General features: G+C 38.7%; 1 protein-coding gene across 1 annotated transcript; it reads left to right on the top strand.

The window, feature by feature from the left end:
* The first annotated feature begins 4,608 nt into the window (after positions 1–4,608).
* Positions 4,609–14,950, top strand: LOC104363786 (lipase member M). Its single transcript, XM_009970292.3, has 10 exons — positions 4,609–4,625; positions 6,104–6,215; positions 7,394–7,511; positions 8,225–8,423; positions 9,147–9,256; positions 9,966–10,102; positions 10,655–10,801; positions 11,875–11,946; positions 13,479–13,550; positions 14,717–14,950. The coding sequence occupies exons 1-10, from the start codon at positions 4,609–4,611 to the stop codon at positions 14,948–14,950; spliced, it is 1,218 nt and encodes a 405-aa protein (XP_009968594.3).
* The last annotated feature ends 204 nt before the right edge of the window (positions 14,951–15,154 follow it).

Raw genomic sequence — 15,154 nt, 5'->3', positions numbered from 1 at the left:
CTATTTAAAGTACATGTCTATAGCCAAGGTTAAAACAGTTTTATCATGTTCCATTTTCCTTATGAAAGATCAAAATTATATTCTAAGCCCTAAGTGCAAAGTAATACTCTTGATTTTATAATTATTTTTTATCTCACTTTTTATTATTTTATGGTGGACTATTTAATGTGGGAAAATTAATGCTGATGCCCAGAGCAGACCATCAATTTGTATTGGTAATTGTATCTTCAGTTTTTAAAGAAAAAGGACCAGATCTATGAGTTAGCTATACCTTCGTTGTTTGAAAAGAAATTCCTGCTGTGTATAAAGGTAAAAGGAGAAAGCAAGTGCTTTACAAATTGGAAAGACAGAGCTGTTGACCTAGCAAAAGTTAGTGGGGAATTGCTTTCTATGCATGAAAAAATTCAACACGCCAAGGCTGAGATAATTAGTAATGGAATTCATAGTTGAAGAGAATTTTTCAGGAGAAAGGTATTCATGGGAAGAGTTGGAGGTCCCAGCTGCCAGCCAACTCGGGCCAGCCCTGACCTCAGCTCACTGCCCATTCTGGGCTGCCACCAACTCAACCTCAGCCCAACCCACTTACAGGTATGCAAAAATCCCGGTTTGAACAGAGGATGGAAGCTTTGTGGTGCCATCTCTATACCCCCAGAAGCCTCCTTCTGTCCCAGAGCAAACCCACTGCTTCAGTTCTAAGCTCTAAGAAAAATCCAAGCCACTCTGCCCACAGACCCTTTGACCCATCCTTAAAAATATCTGGGTAGCTCCTGATGATGCCAATATAAAACTTACCAGAGCAAATTGCCTGAGCCAACCCCAGCCTCGTTCATTAGTCCATGCTTAGCAGAGCTTCCCGGCACACACTCACCAGGACTGACTGGGGCACCTTGACTGGCGCTGACTGGGGCACAGTGTAACTCATACTTAGTGCTCATACTGGTTCCAGTTCTTCTGCCAGAGGATTTGAGTTCACACTCCTATGACTTTCATTTAGCAACAAGTGCAAGAGAAATAAACACTATTTAATTCAGCTTTCCATGCATGCGTATGCAGATATATGAATTTCTTTTTTTGTTCTAATTATTGTTGATACATATGGGGGTGAAGAGATATTGCTGTATATATTACTACAAAATTAGCAGAAGAGTAAAAAGAATTACCTGTGTATTGTGAGGCAAAACAATTTGGATAGTTATGCAAAGCTCATGAATTGCAACAGAGACTTCATCCACCCTCAGAGGTGAAGAAATCCTGGTTTGCATACATTTTATAAACTTCAGCATCAGCCAAAAAGTTCTGTGAAAATTATTTCTGTTTTCAAAAGTTGTGTTTCCTTTGGATAGCTCAACAGAGGGGCTGGTGCTGAGCTTTTTGTTTGCAAGCTGGCCCTTCTATGGGTGACTGAGGCTTGGGCAGGAAGGCAGCACTGCTTGGAACATTTCCAGACAAAGTGTCAGCAGTGTGAGCAGAAGAGACAGGCATGCAGCCCTCTCTGTCACTCCTGAACCCTTCCTTTTGACACTTCTTACTTTACCTTTGTCACATGAAAGTTTCATAATTATGGAAGTGCAATTCAGAGCTATCTTACTCATTGCTTAAGAATACTATGCTGCTCAGCCTAGTTTCTGTAAATCCTCCAGGCAAGCCCATACCACTTAGACTGATGATGATCACAAGGAGTATTTTTACGGGCCTGACAGAACTGAAGAGAGTCTCCCACCCAAGCAGCACCTGTTCTCACCAGTGCTTTATGTTTTTGCACTTGTATCTCTTTGTGCATGGGATCCTTTGGAAGGACTCTTTTTGCTGTTCAGAGGTGTAGGGGCCATTTCTGGACAGAGAGGCTCTGCCTCCATCCCCCAGACTTGCCTGTGCAGGGAGCCAGCAGTGTTCCAGCCAAGGTAATAGCGTGAGGTGGGGTCGCTGAGGGCAGGCATTGCACCCATCCTGCCAGAAACCAGGTATTGTCCTAGGGATGCCGTGGAGAACTCACTGTTAGACCCTATCTTTAGTTCTCAGTGTTTTGCTCACTCTCAAGAAACAAATGCTTGCACCATTGTGGCATGAAATATTTTTAAAGCCATATAAGTACATGGAAGAGTCCCTTCTGGTTTTGTTTCTGTGTGTTCCCTTAGACACTCCTGGCTGGCAACTTGCACAAAAACAAGTCTGTCTCTCAATAAAGCATACCTTCCTTTAAAGGGCCTCCTTAACATAGTCAAAATAGCCAAATATTTCTGATAACTATGTACGCTAGCTGGATGAAGAAGCCAAAAAGACATATTTGATCCACGAAGAACTGCTATATCCAGCTGCTTGCAAATATCTTCCATTCTTAAGTCACTTTCAGAGCCAGGTCTAATTCCTGAAGCAGGAGGGAATGGGGAGAGCAAAATGTTTGCAGAAAACACCACAATGCTGGGGATTATGTCCTGTGCATTGCTGGGGGGTGTTATTCAGAAAGAGCACTGGAAGGAGCTGAAGTTTCATAAACCAAGCATGTAGTCAACAATTTATACAGAGGCATTTATTTATATAAGGGCATCTAGACTGACCCGTTTAAATTCCATTTGTGTATGACCACATTAGTGAAGCTGCAGCCACACCTTTGACAGCAACATTTCAACCTTTAAGCATTTCCACTGAATTATACACCTGTTTATAGTATGAGTAACTTCCCCTGAAATGTCAACTTACAACAGAGTGTGCGTGTCTGTGTTTAAAAAAATCAGCCTAACATCCTTGTTCATCTTCTTTTCCCATCTTAAATACTCACTTCAAACACATCCTGCCAATAATCTGCAATTATAACTTTATCCACTAGTTTTCTATTTATGGTATTATCGTTTTACTCAATATTCTTTTACCTAGTTCTTTTTTTCAAAGAAGCATTGCTTTACACTGAAGAATGAAGCTGGCTTTGTTCACAGTGAGTTAATAGCACATCTTAATGAGTTAGGATAGCATGAAGTAGTCGAAGACAAATATACATTTGAACAGTTCACTGGTGGAATTCATGCTAAGCTTCGAAAGACACTCAGGCTTTAGAAAGGAGACAACCTGGTTTTCTTAGAGGGAAGATGTAAGATCTTAAAGTATATGAAAGGAAATAAAGAGAAGATTCCAAAGAAAACCTACCCAGTGTGTAGAGTCAATATTTTGAAACACTCCATGTTCTAAACCAAGCCTTCGAAAATAATTTCCTCTACTAATTCCCTGTCAGAACCTGAACTTGGACTTTTATATTTCTCTTTGAAGGCCTGCTAGCAAATGTTGTAGGAACAGGTCTTCTCCTGAGATTTTATTTCATATTTCTTTCTGGTCTGTAAATATTAAAGAAAATAACTTCTGAGGATATATTAAATAATTCTGGTCCTAACCAGAGTCAGGATTGCAAGGAGAAAGTATGTAAACTATAATAAAAATAGAAATATCAAAGCCTGTTCAAAAACTTGGTAGATGTTCATCTCAGTGTACAAGCTAATCTGTTCTGTGTGGATGGATGATATCTGTGAGACAGAATGAATATTTGGAGGAACAAGCATGGGGAACTAAACAAGAAAGAATAATTAATTTAAAATTTTCAAAATAAGCTGGAACAGTCAGAATGCAAAGTCCACCAGCTTTAGACCAGAGTATGCAAGTGGGAGAAAAAAAAAAAAAAAAAAGCCTCAATCATACTTCTGCAGCGTTTTCATTATACTAATAGCTAAGACACCAGTTAGGGAACATAACTGCATTATGTTTGTACTCCACAAGAAGAGCCTCACAAAGGTCACTGTCCTGAAGACCTGACAATCTAATCAGACCTACCTATTTTCTACTGCTAGTCTATATTGGCCCACTCCCAGTGTGCTTGAGACCACTGAGACAAGTGGCCACTATGGTGATATTTCCTGAGTCCATACAGATTATGGAGAAGCATCTAGCTTTGTAACAGTTCATTTAGGGAATATCCATTTTATTCTGTGGCCATTCTAGAGGTGAAGTATGAATAAAAGAAAATCTCCTGAAACCACTCCTGCAACAATGTAGAATTATAGAACAGAAACACAAGCATTGAAAGAATCAAAGAAAAATCTGTGCAATAACATCAGTAGAAGTATCAAAGAGTCAGAGTGCTTTCCATCCTTTCCACATAACATAAGAAGCTGGAACTGGCGGGTTGTTAGTAAAAGATAAAGTTGTTGCAGGTTTCTTGACAATTTCATTAAATATCATAAGGTATATCTATGAACATATTTGTTTTCAAAATTCCTGATCCTGCTCTGCCACTCCACAGAGGCTGGTATTCTCCTTAAAAATCCAGCAATCTGTGATAGCAAAAAGAGCTTTGTTGTAGCTGTGGTGGCGAAGGAGATGAAAAGCACAACGTCTGAGAATAAAAGGAGTTGCCTTTCTCTGGTACTACCCTAGGGAAAAGCTGAAGTGATAGCAGAAGGAATGAGGAGTGGGAAAGGAATAGCTGTTTATTGTCAAGGTACTGCATGATTAGGGAAAAAATGGTGCGTGACCATAGTTTCACTACCATCTTTACCCAGCACTGCTTTCAAACAGCCAGGAATTGAGTTTCCACTCTTCTATTGTCTCAGACACTCAGCTGAAAACATGATTTCTGCCACAAGGTTGGTAACACTTCAATTTATCTCTGACCCCAAACTGGTATAGGCTTTGTGGGAGCTGCAAAAGATGGTGTCAAACCTGGGCTTGAAGGAGTTGCTTTATTATTTGAGAACAAATATATTTTGTTATATTGTTTTGTTTGTAACTCACATAGGTGAAAGGATGACTATATCTTGAAAGGTTCATTTCAGCTAAAGACTCACCTAGACTTAGCCTGAATTTAGGTAACTCTGGGATAATGGGAGATGCATGGGAAAATGGCAAGTATTGGAATAAAATAGCGGTGGCTTTCAACCAAAGGGAAGGAGGCTAGCTCAGCAAAAATAAGTTTTTAAAATGTCTGTTCCTTTTTCTACAAAAGCAGCTAAGTATTTTCAAGGTACTTATTATATCAGAATGTAGTGTTAGAAAGTTAAAATATAAATTGTTGTTCTGTGATAAGAAAAACATAACCAATTCATATTATTTGGGAAAAAATTTACAAAGTCTTCCTGATTGGGAAAACCACAAATACAGTGGAGTTTTTTGGCTGATTCAGTGTATCTTATAGATCTATCAGAGGGACAACAGAGGTTTAGACATAGTCTCTAGGGGTTTGTATGGTGTAGAGAGAATGTTAATCCAAACACTGCATTTTCTTTGAGCTAAGAGTATGTAGGTATTCATAGACTGTGGAGCTGTTATGCATGCATCTAAGCAGGCTAGTTTCCTCTCAGTTTTTTTTGTTCCTTATTTCCTGGATGAAACTGGACATCCCTGCGCTCAGTCTCCACCTCGCATTAGCAAATCTTAATTTTCCTTTCTCATCTTCATCCTATGCAGTGCATAAATTTTGCCATTGAACAGTTTTGTATAAATTACGCTAGGCAACTAATTTTGTATGAATTATGCTAGGCAACTGAAGTGCTTTATTTAGGTTCCTAAGTTCTTAATTAAATGTTTCATTTAATTAATAATTTCAAATGTTTTCATTTGTTTATTTTCAATTGGTTTTGTTTTTTTCAGTTAACTATCCAGCAACTTGATTGCCTCCACTTTGAAAAGTTCACTGTGACAATGATTGATATAGTTATGAGGTGACCAATAACTCCAGTGTTACCCAGAGTTAGCCAGAAATGTTTCCTAATTAATCTACAGAACAAATGCATGTCACAGTACTGCAAGTGACTTGCTTCTCAGAAGAATGAGTGAAATCTATTTCTCCAGAACCTTTGCTCCTTTCCTTGGATTCACAGATGCTTTTGCCCTGATTGAGAGAAATGTCCTGTCCCAGACCTTAGCAGAGAATCCAGATTGCTGCCAGACTCCCTCAGATGGGTGTTTAAAGTCAACTTGGTTCCATTTAATTGACAAGTAGGGAGTACCAGACTAGCTCCGTTCAGTATTAGGCAGCACATCCCTCATCAGAAAAGCACGGAACCTATCTGGATTACAAGTGCAGAGCAGGATTACTGACAGATGAATATATTGTTTTGTCTAGAGAGAAGATATGGCTGTTTGTTGCTGTGACATATTTGTTTCAGGGAATTACTTATTCAGAAGAACTCAGAAGAATGAAGAGAGCTGTGGATCCTGAAGCATTTATGAATATTGTAAGTTGCTCAGTAGAGTGACCTGGGGATAGAAGGAATGCATGTCTCACAGCAGAGCGGTTTCTAGCTGTTAGAAATAACAAGGTAGATAAGCAGCTTTTATTTAATTCATCCTCTCTAATCACTCTATATATTACTGCTTTCTCTTTTATTCTCTTCTTTCTGCATGTGTAACAGGACATCTTATGTTTGATAAAAATTAAGGCAAACACCTTTCCTTAGTAAATCTTCAGAGTTAATTTCCTTTTAAATATCAGTTGCCAGTTTGCTATTGCTGGTACTATGCCCCCACCTGAAAGAATGACCATCTGGAATGTCAGTATTTCTTCATCAAAGACTCTAAGTAACTAGTGGCTTACGGTTTCTCCTTTTTGGAATGTCCAGCATAGATCAGAAAAGGCCAGCTTTGCAAAACGCACCTCTTGCCGAGTAAGCTTGTTTAGATCTTTAGTCACTTGTTAAAATCTTGAGGTTTCTGTATTGCATGACAACTTACATTTAGTAATTCTCTGAATATGAGCTATAAAAAACAATCCTCTTTTGAAACAAAACATTTTGAATGTTACAGGTCAAAAATAATACTTATTTCAGAGCTTAAGACTGTGATAGTGATTTCCCTTGTGCTGTGTACTATGACTATGTAAGTGACTGATCCTGTTTTTTCTATAATGTAGTCAGTTTTTCAATGTTATTCATTGCGTATGTGCTATTCACAAAAGTGCAGTTGTGAAGATCTCTGGATTTCTCTGAAGGTAGTTTAAATAAACTGGTTTCATTTTGCGTTGTAACAGATCAGGAGCATGCACTCAGGCAGATCATCTCAGCTATGGGAATCATAAGCTCCTGCTATGAGGTTATAGTGATTCTTATATCACCATAATGCAAGGGTTTGTGATTTTATGGCAGTAGTATAACACTTTTTTTTTTTTTTTTTTATAACAGATTTTAACTGAATAGTCAAATCCCAGATATAGCACAAAGAATGAAAGAAATATGTTGTAGTTTTAGGGTTACAATATCCAATCTGATATTGCTTTATTCAGATGTTTAATGTATGTAGGAAAAATCCCCAGTTGTATCTGTTCTCTAGCATCTAATTTCTTCACTGTGACCATCCTATGCATATAATATATGAAATGGACTTCTTCAATCAAATGTATCTGTACTTTCTCTTCTAGAATGAGCTCATTACTTACAAAGGGTACCCCAGTGAGGAGTATGAAGTGACAACAGAAGATGGTTATATCATTACCATTAACAGAATCCCTTATGGTACACAGAACCAGGGAAACCCAGGTACAGTTCTTTTATATGAGACAAAACCAGACTAGATAGAGCACATTCTGGAAAGAGAAACCTTATATATATAAAATGTCCATCAAAGTTTGTATATACGATTGAAATTTCAGTAAAGAATTCTGGCTGCCCTAAACAGTCTGCAGGATCAACATGATTTATGTCAAGCATGCCTATTTTTAATAAAAATCCACTATAATATGAAGTATATATCATCATAATAAGAGTTGATGAGTAAAAATTAAAAAAACTTAATAAATAGGGTAAAAACTGTAATCTGCCTAATCAACAGGCTTTGAGAAAGTTGTTTCAGCTTCTAATTTTGTTTTGCTTTTGCTTACACCTGGTTAATATCAGTGACTGATTCATATTTTGGGTAAAGGAAATCTCTGCAAACAATCCCACACCTTCATTCTATATATCAGTGTTGAGAATCTCAAGCTAATGCAATAGAGCTGTACAAACAATGACTGGAGGGTGCCAAGCTAGTTTTTGCTGGTGTCAGGCAGATCTTTCCATAAATGCTTACAGAAGCTTAGAAGAAATTCTCTCTTTACAGAAGGGGATGTTTTAGTCTTATGATTAGTTGTCTCCCTTTAAGCTGGCACAGGAACAAATCTCAATATTGAATATGGGACAGTAAGGTCCCTGAACTACTAGAAAATCAAGACATTTTGTAAATTGTTGTTTTGTTTCTGATTTTTTTTTTTCAGCTTTGAAACCTGCTGTATTTCTTCAACATGGATTATTGGGAGATGCTAGGAACTGGGTCACAAACTTGCCCAACAACAGCTTGGGCTTCATACTAGCTGATGCTGGCTTTGACGTTTGGATGGGGAATAGCAGAGGGAATCTCTGGTCCAGAAAACATCAAAATTATTCTATTGATCAAGATGAATTCTGGGCTTTCAGGTAGACTGAACCATTGAAGAGCATCTCCATTACCCACTGTTACATATTTATTTAAAATGGCTAAATCAGGGATTTGCATATGCTACCTTTAAAAAAACATTCTTTGCATTCAATTTTGCTGAGCTGCCCCTATACAGGCATCTGAACTTTAATAGCGGTGGAGACTACTTTCTTCTAGTTACTGCTAGAAAAGGTTCTTCAAACTAGAGATATAGTAGCAGAGCAACTCAGAGCAACCTGCACAGGTCATGCTCAAGCCACTCCTTGTGTTTAGCCTAACACTCTTACTGTTTAGAAACACTACTCTGTGTATCACAATAACACTAAATTTACAGAAAGAGAAAATTTAAATAAATTTTGCACTTATTTGAATGAACATTTGAAAATAGACCTTTTCTTGAATTCCAAATTGTATAAAATGTTTGATTCCATGGACAGAATTCTATTATTATATCACCAGCTTTTCCTTCTGTGTAGACCATTACAATTCAACCTAATACTTCTTGAAATTATAGTCCTTCTGTTGATGTCAAGGGAGAAAATACCCCAGAAAACCTTGAGTAGAACCTTCCATATCTAGTGCCAGAGAAACACAGAACCTAAAATAGCTGAATGATTCACTAAATGATTCATATTGTTTCTTTGCTGTCAAGCCTGTAATAAAAATGTGAATTCAAATGTATTTTTAATTTATGTATGCCTCTCTCAATATCCTGCCTGCAGTTTTGATGAGATGGCAAAGTTTGATCTTCCAGCAGCAATAAATTTCATTGTGGAAAAAACAGGACAGGGAAGATTGTACTATATTGGCTATTCACAAGGCACTACCATTGGTAAGTTACACACAACAGACCAATGTTTCAGAAAAACAGGAATAAAATATGCCTGGAGACATTGAATGTACCTGGGGTTTTCATTATCTCTTTGCAGGTATGAAAAACACAGGATAAACTGTTTTCAACATGTAGGCATTTTTAATTTATTGTAAAGACAACAAAATGTAATGGTCCAAAGGCATTGCTGCTGTAAGTCTGTTGACTTAGAATTATACTGGAAATTATTGTGGACCATGCAAATTGTTTCTTTCCAAGACGCACGGGTGTGCCCAACAGCAGATGGTCATTTAACAAAAATAAACAAAGTAGGAAGATGAGAGTACAGAACCGGTTTGGATAGGAGGCACACACAAAAACAAGAAAATATTAAATTGGATTGACCAGAAGAAGAACAACTGCACCTCCCAGTAGTATACGAAATGCATGAATGTACATCAGAAGTATGTATTTATGTTTAAATGGGTTTGGAAGAAATCTGCAAAGGCAAAATATAGAAAGAAATTCCCCTCTGAAGAGGGAAATAAAACTACTAGCTGCTAACATATAGTGAAGAAGGATTTCATACAAATCTAGGTTGAACCACAGTCTCTGAACAAATAACAAGGTTGCTTGTAGGTTTGAAATTACAGAATAACATTTATAAATACTGAAACTGGTCAAATATATAAACGATGATTTTATTAACTCGTCTCTTTTGTTTTCTCAGCTTTCATTGCATTTTCAATACTGCCAGAGCTGGCTCAAAAAATCAAACTCTTTTTTGCATTGGCACCAGTCACCACTATTAAATATGCGAGAAGCCCAGTGACGAAACTCCTCTACCTTCCTGAAAAATTGATTAGGGTATGTGATATCTTGGTTTCAACTGTTTAACCATATACTTGTTTGTTCAGCTCTTAAAATGAATAAACAGAAAATATAGGGTTTTATGAAGTCTACTTATTTGCATGTGGGTAGGTTTATCTTATGACTGAAGCCTTTGGAAGTTCAGACTGGACATTAAGAAAAACTTTTTATCTAGGTCAATAGTGCAGTGCTGGGACAGGTCACCCAGAGAGGTACAGAGATTCAGATCCTTTCCAAGATTCCTGTAGACAAAACCACAACTGATGTGTGAACTTAGAGCTAAACTACAAATTGGAGTTAACATTTGACATATCTCTTCATTAAAAGTGATGAAATACAAATTGAGTAACGCCTGAGCAGGCTGATGCAATGGAAAATCACCAAATTTCTCTCCTGTTTGTGGGAACATCATCTGGCAAATAAAGAAAAAGCAAATGAGAACCACTGAAAGTTCTGGAGAAGAGGAACAGAACACAATCAACTTTTTAAACCAACAGCACAGTGTACAAGTGTATATTCTTAAATGAATGTTAACGTTGTATTTCACAGGGTTTGCTTGGCAGAAGAGAATTCCTTCCCCAGACTGAATGTCTAAGAAGGCTAATAGTCCCCGTTTGCAGCCACCGAGCTTTTGCCAGGCTTTGTAGAAGTGTCTTCTTCAGTCTGGGTGGCTGTAACCTGAAAAACATTGACATGGTATGTATAACTCTTACCAGCTCTACTGAGAGTTTAAGCTTCTGCTCACAAAACTTACTTTCTATCCTCTGTTGTGACTCCTGAATTTCTATTAGTCAGCATCACATTGCAGGGAACAGTCCCCACTACCAGATAGTAATATCTGCTGGTCGCCCCACCACTGGCAGGGACCATTGCCTCGCTTCTCAGAAGAGCACTTGGCACAACCCCTACAATCAGCAGCTGCTCCAAGCGCCCCAAAACTCTGAAGTCTGCCTTCTGCCAGACCCCACTTAGGGCACTGTCTCCTGGTTCATATCGTGACTACTGGTCTCATCAGAGATCTTCAGTATGCTGGCACACAACAGAAGAAGAAATAAAACCCCTTCCTGCTTCATGTTACCAGGAGCTCTTTGCAACAGAGAAAGGAACACGTATATTCCCCCTTGTCCTCCTTCTCCAAGACTTGGACCATCAGGGATGTGCTCAGAGGATCAGAATACCTAGGGGGCTGCTGAGAAAGTTGGCAGACACTGAGGATTAAGACATACTTGGGCACCTCATGCTGCGTAGAGCTGTAGGCCAGACCACCTGGGCATGAAACTTTTGTTCCAGCGTTTTCCAAAAAATGCCTCAGAGCAAGTTCTCTGAGGAAGGATCACACATCATCTTGTTAAGAAACACCTTCAGGACTAGGGTGTGTTTTATTTCAAAGTCATGCATTCCTCAAGCAGTTACAGTTCCTTTTTCTGTTTTCTCCAACAGTGATCCTCTCACACAGGATCTGTTACAGACTCCTGAAAAGAAACTCCTAGTTTGGGGTCTAAATTGCTAACTTTCTATTCTGTCCTTTCCACCTGTAGATTCTTTTAGATGCTCAGTCATCCTGGAAAATGTTCTGGTTGGAAGTTGTTGTTCAGTGTTACTCCAAACCTGACACATCATCACATCTGGAGTAACTTTGAGGGAGTCTCTGATCTTGTCACTCCAATTTCTGTTGTTTTTATTGACACATGACACTTCTGTGGCAGATGTTTTTATATACATCTTAATAGAAGGGAGAAAGAGAATACTCACTGAATATTTTCTTTCAGAACCGAATCAATGTGTACATTGCACAAACCCCTGCTGGAACTTCTGTGCAGAACATAGTCCACTGGAGTCAGGTAAGCAAAATAGGTACTTACCTCTGGCTGAATGATATAGGGTGGGTATAGCTGATATCCTGTTGTGAAGTTATTACTAACTTCTTGGAAACACATGCAATTTGTTGTTTACAATTGAAATCTCAATTCAAAACACTATTTCTCATTGAGTCTTCTTTTGCCAACAGGATAGAAATACCCTATGTGATACAGGTACATGTGAAGCCAACAATGAAATGTTGTATTTGTGAAAAATAATGTATGCTGGAAGCTGTGTATGCAGATATATGTATCACTCTTCTTGTTGTATATCCAGTAACTTTTGTAAATGTTGCCCTCAGTTCTGTATAGAGCTTACCTTAAGAAATTAGTTATGTTTCCAATATGGAATCAAGAAATAAGCAAGACATAAGCTGCTTTGTAAAATATCAAATTTTACTAGTAAATCCCTTGCATTTTCATCTCTTGATATCAAAGCTCTCAGTGTCTGGACAGCAACAGAGCTATAAATAATAAACTCTTCATTTAGTAACCTCATTATATCCCTTACTTACAAGGTACTGTCACAGCACATCCTCAGCATCAATGCTGATGCAAGCTGCTTTTCTGTCTTTGGGCTCATACTTTCAGGATTCATAAAGCCTGGGCTCAGTCACAGAAGCAGCTGTATGCAAGGCAGGTTTCCTGGCATCACTACAAGCTCTGGAGCAGAGCAGGAAACAACTGGGAGCACAATGGGCTTGCAAAAGTGTTAATGCAGTTTTCAACACAGCAGACACATAGGTATGTTTGAGTGACATCTGCACAGGCATTTACTCAAAATCAAACAATACTTTGGGCTTTGAATTTACATAAAATATAAGATTTGATCTAGTTGCTTTTGTAACGATGGCCTAGACCCATAAAGAAAAAATGTTACAAAGGCACAGTGGAGGGACCTCTGCAAATTGACAGGTTTAATTCAGCATTTAGCCACAGACTGCCAAGTACAAACATACAGGAGTAATACTCCTAACTCTTCATTGTCTTTGCTATTATTACTATTAAAGGAGTTAACAGACACCTTAGCTTCAATATTAAGATCCCATTGGTGGTGTCCCTCACAGTAGTAACAGCACACACTGTAGGCAAAGCACAAGGGAAGAACTAGAAATGGTGACTCATGTACTCAAACCAGAGACAGAAGAGAAAACATAAGAAGGAGCCACTCACACAGCTGACTGATGGCAACATGACTGTCAGAAGAGGACACAGCAGCAGCAGTGAGGGGAACTTGCTGGAGGCAGTTGTTAATAAAAATTTTTCAAACTAGAACAAATGGCCTGCAAGAGCATTCCTGGGTCTTTCTGCAGGAGCCATGATTTTCTTGGTTCTGACAAAACATTTGACTCCTTTTCATTGATTGAGACTTCTAATTAATTTACTGTTGTCTCTTTCTTAGCTCTTAGAAGAGTTTCCATTGAGGCTTTAAGATTGGAGTCAGAGGCTTGGCAGGGAAAAAAACTTCCTGAATGATATCTTTATAACTACCCTTTTTGTGTTCATCCTCTTAGGAGGCCCATTCAGGGAAGTTCCAGGCTTACAACTGGGGCAGTTCAAAGAAGAACATGGAAAAATATCAACAGGTATATTTTAGTGAAACAGTATTATCACCCTTGAACAACACAGAAGCATACAGGAAGAGAGCAAGGATGTAGTAGGAAACACATTTTCAGAATACAAGTAGTTGAAAGTATTACTACTTTCCAGTTTGGAAGTCGACAAAGAAAGAATACAAGCACTGATGGCAATAATATCTTTTTATTGGAGAGAGAGAGAGAGAGAAAGAGAGAGAGAGAGAAGACCCAAGCTTTTCAATTTAATGATCAATAGGAACAAGAGGAAGTGAGGGCAGGAAAGAGAAAATTAATTTTGAAAAACAAGACTACATCTAGTGGATAAGACCAAAGAGGTATCTTGCTTACTAGCTGACTGAAACAGTTGCCAATATAGGATAGTTCAGAAAAACAACATTCAGAAGAGGGCAACCAGAGAGCTAATAGCTACCCCTAGGTTCTGGCAGGCAGAAACAAGAGGACTTTATCCTCAAGCAGTTCCTGAGGAATCTCTCCTCCCTTCAAGACTCTAATCCCATCCTTGATCCTTCTCCCCTTTAGGTCTCCACAACAGTCTATCATTACAAGATATATGTTTTAATGATGTCTTTCATGAAATGCAACTTCCTGGTTTGTCTTGAATTTGCTTGCCCCTGGAAAGTCACTGGATGCCTTCTAGGTTTTGTGTTATGAGAAGTAATGGCATAATTACTTTCTATGCTCTTTCTTATACCATTTGTGATTGCATAAGCCTGTCTCTTCTCCCTGCCTCTATTTTCCAAACTCAGGAATCCTAAGCTACTCCCTCTCCTCCTACAGAAGCCACTCCATACTCCTTTTCACCCTTGTCACGTGTTTTCTGTGACAAACCAGTACTCCAAAAGGACAAAGATGGGGGATTATCCAGAGGCATCCTGACTTTTTCTGTCTTGTTCCAAGTTCCTGCCCTATGAACCTCGCCTAGCTAAGAGGTCAAAGACCCAACGGTAACTCTTTGCCAATTTAGGAGGTGGTTTTCATTTAGCTGGGTCATCCCTGTAAGCACAGACAGAAAAGGCAAGCAAGGGTACTTGCTTCCTTCCTGTTTGGTTTCGGCACCTCTACTTCAAACAGCACAGAAGAAAGCTTCAAATTAATGTTTAAAGTTTTCTGTGTTTTCCTGGACATTCATTCCTGTACTGCTTCATGTTTTCCAGGCTACTCCTCCTCTCTACAACGTAGAAGAGATGACTGTACAAACTGCAGCATGGACTGGGGGACAAGACTTGCTCGCAGATCCCAAGGATGCGGCCATTTTACTGTCTCAAGTTAAGCGTCTCATCTATCACAAGAGGATTCCTGAATGGGCACACCTGGATTTCATCTGGGGATTGGATGCACCTTTGCACATGTACAATGAAATTATCGATCTGATGCAGAAGTATCCTTAACCCACAAACTCATTCTTGACTCTTACTTGACTCGTTCAACGACACTTGCTTTCACTGGGTGCAAACAAAACTTTGTTTTGCATCAGATGGTTTCTGCCGGAGTCAGAGAAAAGGATCATCCTGATGCTGTTTTCACATCACATGTCACTGCAATGGCTTTAGTGTCCCGATGGTGCACTTATTATTTTCTGATAACCTTGTGGG

The sequence above is a fragment of the Tyto alba genome, unplaced genomic scaffold (genome assembly GCF_018691265.1).
Source record: "Tyto alba isolate M040663 unplaced genomic scaffold, T.alba_DEE_v4.0 Super-Scaffold_1, whole genome shotgun sequence".
NCBI lineage: Eukaryota > Metazoa > Chordata > Aves > Strigiformes > Tytonidae > Tyto > Tyto alba.
The sequence above is the reverse complement of the archived record's forward strand: the minus strand, read 5'-3'. Positions and strand labels throughout refer to the sequence as shown.